The sequence below is a fragment of the Lepidochelys olivacea genome, assembly GCF_965140295.1.
Source record: "Lepidochelys olivacea isolate rLepOli2 genome assembly, chromosome: 1".
Classification (NCBI taxonomy): Eukaryota; Metazoa; Chordata; order Testudines; family Cheloniidae; genus Lepidochelys; species Lepidochelys olivacea.
Window position 1 is genome coordinate 297,531,451 of NC_140411.1, and position 14,641 is coordinate 297,546,091.

Consider the following 14,641-nt stretch of genomic DNA (forward strand, 5'->3'; position numbering starts at 1 on the left):
TTGTTCGGTCTGGAACTGTTCCCTTGATGCTGGAGACATCAGTTCCTCATGGGATTGTGGACCTAGGCTTGGTCCCTCTGGAAGCGATATAGGGGATGGAGCTGTTTCTGTTGACTGTGAACCGCTCTCCGCTGGTGTACTATGTTGGGATTCAGGCTCCGGCTGAGCCTCTTGTGTAGGGTTATCGGCTGCTGCCAGTTCAGGTTCGGTGGGGCCCTCTGGTGTTGAGGTTGCAAGTACTGGATTCAGTGCTGACACGGGGTCTGGTGTTGGTTGTTCGGCTGGTTCCGGTTCTGGGACTGGTTCCGTCTGGGTCTCTGGGACTGGATCCACTACTGCTGTTGCAGACATTGGCCTGGGGTCCAGGTCCATCACCTCTGACTGGGTCCTGATAGAAGTTTCCGGAACAGAGCTAGGCCTCACGGCTTGTTTAGCCTGGTTGCGGGTGACCATTCCCACCCTCTTGGCCTGCTTCACATGATTGGCCAAGTCTTCCCCCAACAGCATGGGGATGGGATAATCATCATAGACTGCAAAAGTCCACATTCCTGACCAGCCCTTGTACTGGACAGGCAACTTGGCTGTAGGCAAATTGAAAGAGTTGGACTTGAAGGGTTGAATCGTCACTTGGATCTCTGGGTTGATTAAATTGGGGTCCACTAAGGAAGCATGGATAGCTGACACTTGTGCTCCGGTGTCCCTCCACGCGGTGACCTTCTTCCCGCCCACACTCACCGTTTCCCTCCGCTCCAAGGGTATCTGGGAGGTATCTGGGCCTGTGGACCTCTGGTGTGATTCCGGTGCAATGAACTGTAACCTGTTGGGGTTCTTGGGGCAGTTGGCCTTTACATGCCCCAGCTCGTTACATTTAAAACATCGTCCAGCTGACGGGTCACCGGGGCGAGGTGGGTTGCTGGAGAACGGGGTGGTGGGACGATAAGGGGTCTGGAGGGTTCTTTGGGAGGTAGGTGGGGCTTTGGGCGGCCCCCGGTAATAGGGTGTGGTCTGGGGTGGTCCCTTCTGGTCTCCGCTCCAACTGCGACCAGTTTTCTTCTTCTCTGCCACCTCCACCCATCTGGCTCCAATCTCTCCTGCCTCAATTACAGTTTTGGGTTTCCCATCTAGGATGTATCTTTCTATTTCCTCAGGAACACCCTCTAAGAATTGTTCCATTTGCATTAGGAAGGGCAAATTTACTGGAGATTCAACACTTGCTCCTGATATCCAGGCATCCCAATGTTTTACAATGTGGTAGGCATGTCGGGTAAATGACATGTCTGGTTTCCACCTTAGGGCTCTGAACCTCCGACGAGACTGCTCGGGTGTTATCCCCATTCTGACTCTCGCCTTGGATTTAAACAGTTCATACTTGTTCATGTGTTCTTTAGGCATTTCAGCTGCCACCTCAGCTAAGGGTCCACTGAGCTGCGGCCTCAGCTCTACCATGTATTGGTCAGTAGAGATGTTGTACCCAAGGCAGGCCCTTTCGAAGTTTTCTAAGAAGGCCTCAGTATCATCACCTGCCTTGTAGGTGGGGAACTTTCTGGGATGGGAAGTGGTACCTGGAGAAGGATTGCTAGGGTTTGTTGGTATATTCTGCTGGGCCTTTATCCTCTCCATCTCCTCCACATGCTTCCTCTCTTTTTCCTTCTCCTCCTCCTTCAGCCGCATGAGTTCTATCTGTCTTTCATGTTCCCTTTGTTTTTCCTCAGCCTGAAATTTGGCTAATTCCAGCTGTAGTCGAGTTGAGGATTTGGCCATTCTAACCTCTCTGTTTTTAACTAACTTTACACCCGAGGTTTAGAAATAAACAAACAAAACTTGGCTGTAAACTTTTGCTGTGCTGGAATAGAGTACCTATTCTCTGATAGTGATTGTCAGCCTACAGAAAAAGACAATTCCCTTGTCTCTGCTCTGGGCCCAAATTAAAGCAAAAAACCTCCAACTACTTGGAAAACTGCTTACCCAGCCCAAAGAAAAAAAAAAATTTCTTTTCAAACCTGTGCTCCTTGTAAAACAAAAAAAAAAAAATCAAAATCCTAAAAAAGAACCCTGCCACTTTTGTCTCCAGGCAAATGGGTAGAGCACACACCCCCTATTTACTTTTAGGAAGAAAAGAAAAAAAAAAAACCTCTGGGTTGGAAGACTGTGAATTTCCCTGCAGGAGTTAAGTACCCTGCCTCCAGGCAAGAAAACCTGCAATTCACAAGATAATCCCCTTTTGTCTCTGCTTGGCCACAAAGCAGAGAGAAACCAAGCTGCTTTCAGTTTCAAAGCTGCCTTCTGGACTTCCTAAAAATTCCTTTTTAAAATCTGTATTTCTAGTTCAAAAAATCTCAACTGGATCTCAAAATGATTTCAGGTTAATCCCACCACTGTGCCACCATGTCAAGGTTCCTCCCCCACTCTGAACTCTAGGGTACAGATGTGGGGACCTGCATGAAAAACCTCCTAAGCTTATCTTTACCAGCTTAGGTCAAAACTTCCCCAAGGTACAAAATATTACCCCCGTTATCCTTGGAATGGCCGCTACCACCACCAAACTAATACTGGTTACTGGGGAAGAGCTGTTTGGACGCGTCCTTCCCCCCAAAATACTTCCCAAAACCTTACACCCCACTTCCTGGACAAGGTTTGGTAAAAAGCCTCACCAATTTGCCTAGGTGACTACAGACCCAGACCCTTGGATCTTAAGAACAATGAACAATCCTCCCAACACTTGCACTCCCCCTTTCCTGGGAAATGTTGGATAAAAAGCCTCACCAATTTGCATAGGTGACCACAGACCCAAACCCTTGGATCTGAGAACAATGAAAAAACATTCAGTGTTTTACAAGAAGACTTTTAATAAAAAATAGAAGTAAATAGAAATAAAGAAATCCCCCCTGTAAAATCAGGATGGTAGATATCTTACAGGGTAATTAGATTCAAAAACATAGAGAACCCCTCTAGGCAAAACCTTAAGTTACAAAAAAGATACACAGACAGAAATAGTTATTCTATTCAGCACAATTCTTTTCTCAGCCATTTAAAGAAATCATAATCTAACACATACCTAGCTAGATTACTTACTAAAAGTTCTAAGACTCCATTCCTGTTCTGTCCCCGGCCAAGACGACTACAGACAGACACACAAACCCCTTGTTTCTCTCCCTCCTCCCAGCTTTTGAAAGTATCTTGTCTCCTCATTGGTCATTTTGGTCAGGTGCCAGCGAGGTTACCTTTAGCTTCTTAACCCTTTACAGGTGAGAGGAGCTTTCCCCTGGCCAGGAGGGATTTCAAAGGGGTTTACCCTTCCCTTTATATTTATGACAAATTGCAATAGCTATCTCCTTTTAAAAGGAAAAAATTATGTGAAAATATTTTACGTAAAATTTTAAATGCTAAAAATATAGTCAGTGAGCAAACTGGTATAAACATGTTTCAGTGTGATACAGTAAACCTCACAATATATGGCTGGCATATAGCCATACTATTTGAGAATTGTAGGACGGATCCTGCTTGCAGTGCAAGTAACTCGTGCAATGAAGATATGCTCTTAAATTATAAAATATAATTTAAAGATAAAACTTAATAATGGTAATAATTGAGGTACTAGAACTGAACTTTTAAATACCTACCTGGAATAGTTAAACATCAGAGCACTATGATAACATATAACATATTCAACTTCAGGGATTACCCATCATGCAGTAGCATCCCCATCCTCAGGAAACTGGCTTTCCATCCACCTGTTCCACTACTATCATGTCATCCTTCAGATGGGCACTTTAGACTGCCTACCTTGATTTGCCTTCCACTAAATCTCCTCTGGCCTGGTTTCCACCTTCTGCACTTGGCTGAAACTGCTCCTACTATGGTCATCAGTGATTTGTTCCTAGTCAAGACTTGCAGGCTCTATTTTGTCCTGTGTTCTCTCGCAAGCTTCCCATGCTCTGTTTTTCCTTGACACCTTCTCCTCCCTTAGCTTTTGAGGCCTTCTCCTCTCTTGGCTCTCCTCTTCAGTTCTTTTTTGCTCTTGTCCAAACTCCTGTGTCCTGGAATGGAATATACTTGTTGTTGAATTGATCACTTAATTTTGAAATATGCTTAGCTTTAAGAAAATAAGCCAGTTTTATAGCCAGAGTACTGAAAACTTTCTTACCCAAATTGTTGTTTTGTTTTATCCTAAAGTGGTGTGCGTATTTGAAGGCAGAACCTACTTCGAAGGACAGAGAGAAACTGTGTATTCAAATTCAGGGGACTGTGTTCTTTTTGAGTGCAAGGTAAGAACACCATTGATGGGACACTTTTCTTTCAATAAATCTGTTTAAAATGTCATATAAGGTCCTGATGAATAAAAATGTGTACGTATCTTCTGTGACAAGTGACTTTTAAAAGGGCATCAAGGGGTTTCCATGCTTACTGTGTCCAGCTGATTTCCACGTCAAATTTTACAAATCAAATATTTTTTCTAATTGCCAGCCCTGAAAATTTAATCTGGGATCTCTCAGTTGAGCTGGGTTCTTTTTTTATTTCTTATACATTATCATCAATAATAAATATCCTGCAGGCCACATTATGCTCTCTTTTATATCTGTGCAGCCCTATTTTCTCCAGCTTATGTGCTCAGCTACAAGGGGGTTACACAAATGTAAATGAGACCAGAATTTGGCCCACAGGATATTTCTTGCTGGCAATGGTGTATGAGAAGGAAAGAATGCTACTTGACTGTCAAATCTCAGGTTGTGTTTGGAGGGTTGGCAGTTTGGTAATCTATCATTCTACTTGTAAATGGAGCATACTGAATATTGAGTGAGACACACTAAACATTGAGCCTTACAAGATTATTTTAACCCAGTCACATTTCAGAGCAGAAATGCAATTTAAGGGCAAAATGCTGCAGTGTGCTTCTACATGTGGAAAGTGCACAGAGAGATACCGAGGTGGAATGCTACTCTGCTTCCCTAGGTGTGGAGCTTGCTATCAGGTAGAGAAATGCATGCTTCAACGTGGAGCTGAAGAATTGGGTGTGCATTTCTAGTGGGGGAAAGAGAGGCAAGACCTGTCTGCTTATTGTAGTGTTGTCTCAGAGTGCAACTGCCGTATGCAAAAGAATATACATTCCACAAGGTCTGAGTTGGAAGAAACTGTGCTGTCAAACAGAGTGGGAGCAAAGGCTCTCCCAACTCCAGCCCCTTAAAGCTGTGGATGTCAGGCAAATGTGGCAGATAATACTCCAGCCTCAGTGCCAGGGCTGATGCTTCCCCTGAATCTAGCAGATCCTTTTCCCCTCTATTGGAAAGAGTGCATCTGTCCTTGGACCTCGCTGTCACCTCCTCCAGTAGGATATTGTGCCAGAGCTGCTTTCTGAGCCACTTTACTGTAGCTTTATGAACTGGTGATTATAATTTGTCAATAAATCTATTTCAGAAATTAGGTCTATAGATCAAGAGATACGTGCTGATGGCCTTAGTCATTTGTGAGTAGTACCTTATCTCCCTACTAGTTACATTGAAATCAAGGGGCTGAGGGAGGGTGCAAAATCAGCTGCTTGAGAAATAAGGTCTGAAGTAATTCTGGAAATGCAGCTTAATCTGCCCTACGCTTTTAAGGGCTGTGAATTGCTATTTTCAACACAATTCCTATTGGTGATCAATCTATATATGAATAATAGTCATCAAAGTCTGCACGGTGCTGCCTTATATTTATTGCAGTTAGAAATTATGAGGGCACATTAGTGAACATAGTGAGCCAGAACACCCGGCTTGACTCTACCTGCCTATTGGTAATGGGTACGTATTTGGCCACCTTACTTGTCTCTCACTGTGCTTTTAGAAATGTTTTATGGGAACTTTGGTGATAAAAATTCAGAATCTCAAGCACTGAACTACTTATTGCTGCCAAGAAAGCAACACTAGAAATGACATTTCAGAGCAACAAATCTACATACTGTCAGATGTGTAGATAAAATGAGTACCCATAGGCAGATGCTATTTTATTACCTACATATTTCTACATATAATAGAATCTAGTTAAAGACCTCTGCTCAAGAGAGACTTGAGAGTTATGGCATAGGTCATGATTTCTTGCTTGTAGGCCAGTGTTGATGTTATCAGGGCAGTTTAGGGAATTTCTCCTTCTGGATTTTGTTGTGCATAAACATGGAAAATCACTTTTCTTTTTTTTCTTGGTTGCTGCAGTTAAGCACATTGTCCCATTCAAATCTGAAAAAAACAAAGAAACTCTGCAACATTTCAGTCATGTTTAGCAATAGACCACATTGTTATAATGGCCAATCTTCAGCACGCACACTTACATAAATGTGTTCACTTTTAGGTGGTTTTTGAGTGTTTTGTGTGACATACAGTATAGTTCACGCTCTAGTTTAGTTTGTTACAGGTTCAGGTTTCATTCTGGTTGTGTGCCATGGAGTCTGGGAAGATCAGAAGACTGTTCTTTTTTTTTTTTGGTCTCATCCTCATCTTTTTCCTGGGATAATAATTTTAAATGAAACGCCAACTATATAATAATGGTATATGCAAAGTGTTAGGCACTTTCCACACACAGAGCTTTATAGCTAAGAAAAATTCTGAATTTCAGAAGACTCTGGGGCTTTTCAGGAAGGTGTTGTGCTGCCGTGATTTGTACCTTTGTGTCTCCAAGACTACATCATTGCAATGCACTCTACTTGGGGCCATTTGGAAACTAAAGCTGGAGTACAACGTAGCAGCCTGCTCGTTAAACTGGGTATCTTACTATGAGCATATTACATTTATTCTCTCTGATCTCCACTGGCTGCTAGTGGATACACAGGTGGGGTTTAACATACTGGTTTTGACCTCTGAAGTGCTAAATGGCCTGGCACCAATCTATTTGAGAAACCTCTCTTCTCATGAGATACCACTGCCTCTCCCTTGGGCCATACAGCCACAGTTGAGATCAGACAGGTTACTCAGACTAGAGATCCCTTAAGGTAAAAGAAAGGAAGCTGCTAGCATGGCATTATTTGTGCAGTCCCCCTAGCTTTGATCCCCTGCAGTCCGTAAGAGAACTAATTTGTTGACCTTCTAGGCATGATTTCTGGAGAAGCTTTTGAGGACAGGGAAGCTGCGTGTGGATAATTTTGGGGAAGGATGAGGAATGTTTCCTTATTTTTCATTTACTAAACAGGTGTGGTTTCTGCTATATAGTGGAGGTGTCTGCTGGTTTTGTTTAGTTGTGATTTCAAATTGTCAAAGGTACCTGGAGTTTGAGATGGGCACCCTTTGCTGTCTGTCTGTTATAAATCTAAATGCATAAATAAAATAAAGGCATTATTCATCTGCATTTGTTATCTCCAGTATTGAATAATTACCTTAATTTAATAGGACCACAAAATGCAGCGCACTACAAAATCAGACTGCCCAACCTTGAACTGCCCAGATTCTCAACAAATCTCCTTGTCTCACAGTTGCTGCAAAGTTTGTAAAGGTAAGAAAGTAGCAGGATCTGCCTGTGCTCAGTGTAATGTGCAGTATTTATCATTTATTAATTTTTTATAGTTTGTAAAACATCTTTTTCGTCACTGGAGATACTGTAAAACTGAATAGATAATGTACACATCAAGGAGTCTGAAAACTGTGTGAATCAGGTGTAATAATGTAAATTTTGCTGAATGGGGCCAGCAGCATTCATGTATTACATACAAAAGAGAAATCCTAAGGGATTATACATGATTGATGTCACCATTTTAAAGTGCTTCATTTATGCATGCACGCGCGCACACACACATCCCTAAGGGCCCTTCTGCGGTGGACATGTGCTTTGCAGATTTATAGAAAATTAGAGTAAATTTGTATCATTTCCCCCTCTTAGCACTTTTCGATTGCCTTCTGAATATAGAATCAAAAGCTTTGGGAATTATAGTGTACTGTACTTCTCAAATTTTTACACATCGGCCAAACAGATGGAATGTGCCTGGACTTTCAGTGCAAGGCTAGAGATGTAAGGAACTGCCAAGGGCTCTGTGACGTACTGTTATAATACTGGGTAATATTGGTACCCTCCCAGCTGTGAGCAGCTGCATCTTCAAAGCAGAAAGTCTGTTCCTATTTCTCCAATAGTTAAACTGTGATAAACTGAGTTCTGGCAGGAAACAAGCCATCACAGTCTTTGGCTTGGGTTAGATATACATTTTGATTTGGGGAATACTGGAGACATGCAAGTCGTCCGCTACACAGACACAAATGATATGATTAATGACATCCAGAAGAGAGATAAGACTAAGATGGAAGAAAATAACTTAACAGAAGTGTGTGTAGGTCTTGAAGTCTATCACAGTCAAAAGGGATTTTTTTTTCCTGGTAAAAACTTACAGTGAAATCTTAAAAACAAACAAAAAACTTCACTCACTGAGCTCAATAAATCTAATAGTTGGCAGCTGTAGTGCTTGTTTCTGAACGTTTTCAGTCCTGAATGAATCATCCTAGCCTTATCTCTCATGAGCTATGGATCTTATTCTTAAAATCATACTTTGATACAGTGTTAATCTGCAGCACATGTTCTCCTATATTGCTTTGTAGTTTATGGCGATCTATTGATTAGTGGAAAATTGTACACTTACTATTCTGTAATGCTAAGGTTCTGATACAAACTGATAAAAGCCAGGAAATCAAAAACTAAAGGCTGACACTTTGTCCTTATTTCAGACTTCTGTGAGGAAGAAAAAAAAATAGGACAAAGGGTGGCCTTTGCCATTTGTCAGCTATAGGGCCAAATACTGGTCTTGATGTGCACAGCACTCCATCAGCATCAATGGGAGTTGTGAAATGTGCTGAGAGCAACAAATGGCCCTTAATGTTGTTTAAAATGTAGGGATTTTTGCTCCTGAATCTCCTGTTTCACATAATAGCAGTGTGGTAGTATTTTAAAAAAATAAAAATGAATGGGAAGTTGAGAAATGCATGTACACTACTGCAACAAACCATGCCAAGGAGGGTATTATTGTAGTACTTTAAAAGAAGTGTGCCTGAGTTACCATGGTAGGGACATGAAGTTAGTGTCATCATATCAGCAATTCAAAATTCTCTCTGCCTGTACTGTTGATCCTGGTCTGCCTAGTTCTTACACCTTCAGACTGGGCTCATGCATGCAGAGACACTCCCATCCCCCCAGGCCAAAACAGCAATGACCCCCACACCTCTGACTATGCCTTAAAGCAGATTCTAATTTTTTCTCTATTTTAAATGCAAACATAAACATTACTGAAAAGTTGAAGAAGATGGGGGATATTTCATTAACAAGAAATGATGAAGCAGGCAAGTGGAGTTGTAGGGAAAGAGATCTTTATTGAGCATGCATATAGATCTTTGCTACATAATGACAGGTTTGGGTTTATCCTGGCGGCAGCCTTACCCCAGCTTGTACTACTCAGCCACTCCTGTCATACCAAACTAGGTCCCTCCTGAACCCTGATCAGTTCTGTTCATTGTACTATAGGAGCCTTGTGCAAGGAAGCAGGAACTGAAAAAGGAATTGTGAAAGATTACTGTTTGGCTAATCCTAATACTGATTTTTTTAAACAAGTCTAGAGCAATTAAATCACTGAAAATAATAATAAAAAGTAGAGCTGTCGATTAATCTCCGAAAACTCACGAGATTAACTCAAAAAAATTAATCGCGATTTAAAAAGTTAATCACGATAAATCACACTGTTAAACAATAGAATACCAATTGAAATGTATTAAATATTTTGGATGTTTTTGTACATTTTCAAATATATTGATTTCAATACAGACTACAAAGTGTATAGTGCTCGCATTATATTTTTTATTGCAAATATTTGCACTGTCAAAATGATAAACAAAGAAATAGTATTTTTCAATTCACCTCATACAAGTACCGAAGTGCAACCTCTTTATCGTGAAAGTGCAGCTTACAAATATAGATTTTTTTTGTTTTTGTTTTTTGGTTACATAACTGCACTCAAAAATGACACAATGTAAAACTTTAGAGCCTACAATTCCACACAGTCCTACTTCTTATTCAGTCAATCGCTAAGACAAACAAGTTTATTTACATTAACATTTACATTTGTTTACATAATGCTGCCTGCTTCTTATTTACGTCACCTGAAAGTGAGAACAGGTGTTTGCATGGGACTTTTGTAGCTGGCATTGCAAGGTATTTACATGCCAGCTATGCTAAACATTCATATGCCCCTTCACTCTTCGGCCACCATTCCAGAGGACGTGTTTCCATGCTGATGACACTCATTCTAAAAAAATGTGTTAATTACACTTGTGACTGAACTCCTTGGGAGAGAATTGTATGTCTCCTGATCTGTTTTACCCGCCTTCTGTCATATATTTCATGTTATAGCAATCTTGGATGATGACCTGGCACATGTTCGTTTTACGAACACTTTCACTGCAGATTTGACAAAATGCAAAGAGGGTACCAATGTGAGATTTCTGAAGAAAGCTACAGCACTCGACCCAAGGTTTAAGAATCTGAAGTACCTTCCAAAATCTGAGAGGGATGACGTGTGGAGCATGCTTTCAGAAGACTTAAAAGAGCAACACTCTGATACAGAAACTACAGAAATCAATCTTCTGCTGGTGGCATCTGACTCAGATGATGAAAACGAATATGCATCAGTCTGCACTGCTTTGGATCATTATTGAGCAGAACCCATCATCAGCATGGACGCATGTCCTCTGGAATGGTGGTTGAAGCATGAAGGGACATATGAATCTTTAGCGCATTTGGCATGTAAATATTTTGTGATGCCAGCTACAACAGTGCCATGCTAACGCCTGTTCTCACGTTCAGGTGACACTGAAAACAAGAAGTGGGCAGCATTATCTCCTGCAAATGTAAACAAACTTGTTTGTCTGAGCAATTGGCTAAATAAGAAGTAGCGCTGAGTGGACTTGTAGGCTCTAAAGTTTTATGTTGTTTTATTTTTGGGTGCAATTATTTTTTGTATATAATTCTACATTTATAAGTTCAACTTTCATGATAAAGAGATCGCACTACATTATTTGTATTAGGTGAATTGAAAAATACTATTTGTTTTGTTTTTTACAGCGCAAATATTTGTAATAAAAATAATATGAAGTGAGCACTGTCCACTTTGTATTCTGTGTGGTAATTGAAATCAATATATTTGAAAATGTAGAAAACATCCAATATATTTAAATAAATGGTATTCTGTTATTCTTTAACAGTGTGATTAGTCATGATTTATTTTTTTAATCTCTTGACAACCCTAATAAAAAGATGGAAAAAGTGGTGCAGCCCAACTGTAGAAAATATTGATGTAGTGTGTGAAAATTATATGGCAGCTTAAAATTACCCATAACCTGTTTGAATTCATCACAGTAAAGAACAGACTCACCAAGTATAGCAATACAGTGGTGCTGGATTTCAAAAAAGCAAATTTGGGAAATTAAGAAACCTACTGAGTGAATGGGAAGACACATTTAAATCTGCTATTTGGGAGAAAGCTAAAAATACATTAAAAATCTCTCTTAAAAAGAGGAATGCAAGAAACAAAGAGCCAATGTGACTTCAAGAGGAGCTGCTAACAATAAGATTAAAAAGAAAACATCACTGAAATATCAGAGGTAGCACTTATACAAGTATATTCAGTCAGTTAGCGCTTGAAGGGAAAAGAGAAGGGCAACAAAAAAGTAAAATAAGTTAATGTTAGCTGAAGCTTTCAGGGAATATGAAAGGTTTTACAAATATACCTGGGGAACAATAAGGGCTTGGAGGAAAGCAATCCCATTAATAAATGGGCTGCTGAGTTACTGAGCAACGTCCATAAATTACAGCTTTAATAAGAAAAATGAAAAAAGTTGAAGATCCTGTAAAAATAACCATTGACAAAAAGAAGGTAAAGAGATTTAAATATGCCACCTAACAGACATCAGATGATAATAGCTTCTTTTCATCACTGACCTGGAGTTGAACTTGAGACCAAGAGAGACAGGCTCTGTAGCCTATCCTACTCCCCCTGAGATGCTACACTCCTAATATCAAGGTAAACTGTGTGTCTCCTAAGAAAAATAGTTTCCTGAATAGGATTCTGTAGCCTAACTGAGAAAAGATTGGAATGCATTCAACAGAGAAGATGTTTTATCTTTGGATTCATTTTAACTAGGCTTGAGAATTTGACTTTTTTTTTTTATAATTTTGACAGATTATGTAGATGTTTATTTTTAAGCATTCTCTGAGTTCTTTGTTTTAAATTTTTAAGTTGTGTGAAATTATAGGGGTGTGTGTGTGTGTGTGTGTGTGTTTGTCAGACAATAAATATTTAATGACAGACATCTACATTTAAAAACTTAAAGCTACCTAAGGGGAGCTCTGCTCCAGCTACACTATCTCCCATTGTATATACATTACAGTAGGACTCTAAGTTATCAAGCTGCATTTTTCTTACTTTGCCTGCCTGTAAATTTTGATGATTATAGATGAAAATATTTTTTCATCAGTTTGGGCGTGTATGGTGAAATCGATGTTTACTGACAGTGGTAAAAATCTAATCCTTTCAAGCCTATTTTTAACTATCACTTTTGTTTTCATGCAGGCCATAACTTTTGTTCTGAAGGACATAACTGCATGGAGCATTCTGTCTGCAGAAACCTAGAGGACAGGGCTGTGTGTAGCTGCCGAGATGGTTTCAGAGCCCTTCGAGAGGACAATGCCTACTGTGAAGGTAACCCGTTGTGAAGGTGCTCAGCTGTATAAAGTACTGTGGATTACTGCATGAAGAATGTATTAATTCACAAGTTTTCAAAGTGATGGGACCATTAAATGCAGCAAATTTAATCAGCTAAAATAATTATCTCTCAAATTAAGAATTTTTTAAAAATCCCTGATCTGTGTCAGTTATAAGTTAATATGGCTAAGTTCTTGAATTTGAAGCAATACTTCCACTGCAAAATCTGTTCTCTTTTCATTAATCAGATAATCTAAAAGTCACACATTAGAATAGCTTTTAGTTGGTACACATTTTAATGTAGCTTTTAATCAGGACTTTATTTTGCCACTAGTCTCCTCCCCCAAAATATAGTAAATAGACAGTAGGGACCAGATTCTAATACCTTTATTCACATTGTGTAAAAACTTACTATTTTAACAGTCCCACTGATTTAAAATCAATGTCCCATTTACCAGATAGAGGCAGTTTCTATAGTTCAAATTTTAACATGCTCATAAAATTCTAATAAAAACATCGCAGCTGTAGCAAGATATGTGCCAAATATCACTCTGCTTTTATCTTGCCTCCCTCTCTCCTGCCATCCACCTGTGCCTTTCTCATGAAGGCCTTGATTCTGTGAACGCTTACAACATAAATAACTTTCAGTGGGACCAGTCATATAAGTAAGACATAAGTGCTTGTAGGATTAGGGCCCTCAGGTTGTAAGGATTTGGAGGTTGATTCCTTTGGCTTAACTTTGCAAACAATAATACATATAATTTTATTTTAATGAAATAAATAGTCCCATTGACTTTATTGGGACTATTCACGTGTAAAATTAATAATGTGCATAGGAATCTGCGTGACTAGACTGCAATTCCATTTCACAGAGACCTCTGTTTAATGTTTACTCTAAGACTAGCACAGCATTTTTGACTTATTGTCTTGAGTAGAGCTTTAAGTCATCCAGGAGCAAGTCCTGCACCTCTCTCCATGGCCTTGCAGAGATTTGGCTGTAGGATAACCCAAATAGCCCTTTTATGTAGGCAGGAAATAATGCTGGGACATAGCACACACACAGTCTTTGGAGGTTAGGTAGGAGTTGGGGTCCTGGATCTGCAACTACAGTAACCCCTCACTTAAAGTCGTCCTAGTTAACTTTTTGTTTCATTGTTACATTGCTGATCAGTTAGGGAACATGCTCGTTTAAAGTTGTGCAATGCTCCACTCTTACGTTGTTTAGTTGCCTGCTTTCTCCGCAGCTGACAACCTCCCTGTGCCCCGCCCCTCCTCCCCACAGCGCCTCCTGCCCACTGGCAGACCCTGCAGATCAGCACCTTCCCTCTCCTCCCCCCACCTCCTGCCCGCAGCAATCAGATGGCTTGCGGCATTTTGGAGGCAGGAGCGAGGACTTGGTGCGCAGGCTCTCCCTCCCTCCCCTGCCTCCCAAAAGCGGCAAGCCAGCTGATTGCCCCGGGCAGGAGGGAGGGGGGAGGAACGAGGACTCAGCATGCGAAGTAAAGGGGGAGGAGGTGGGGGGAGAAGAGGCGGGTCAAGGATGGGGACTTGGAGAGAGTGGGCGGGCTGAGGGTTGAGCCCCCCCACACCCCTGATGCTTGCAGAGTAGGGGAAGCTGCCTCTGCTGCGCAACATGCTTCTCCTAGCCTACAGCACCTTCAGCCTCTTTGCCTGCCTCATCTCTAGTGCCAGTGGGCTGTGCCTGTGTGGGGTAAGACAGGGGCACCTCCTCTGTTTAAAACATATACCTGTATTAAATTGCTTGTTTAACATTGTTTAAAATGTATATAATGCCTTTTGTCTGGCAAAAAAAATTTCCGTGGAACTTAACCCCCCCCCCATTTACATTAATTCTTATGGGGAAATTGGATTTGCTTAGCATGGTTTCACTTAAAGTCGCATTTTTCAGGAACATAACTACAATGTTAAGTGAGGAGTTACTGTATATGG

At 40.6% G+C, this 14,641-nt stretch overlaps 1 protein-coding gene across 1 annotated transcript in view; it reads left to right on the forward strand.

Moving 5' to 3' along the window:
• Positions 1–14,641, forward strand: part of NELL2 (neural EGFL like 2) — a 242,198-nt gene that overhangs the window by 98,562 nt on the left and 128,995 nt on the right. The window contains exons 10-12 of the mRNA XM_084639619.1: positions 4,174–4,265; positions 7,350–7,452; positions 12,560–12,688. Of these exons, the coding sequence (XP_084495745.1) occupies positions 4,174–4,265; positions 7,350–7,452; positions 12,560–12,688 (324 nt within the window). The remainder of the gene's footprint in view (positions 1–4,173; positions 4,266–7,349; positions 7,453–12,559; positions 12,689–14,641) is intronic.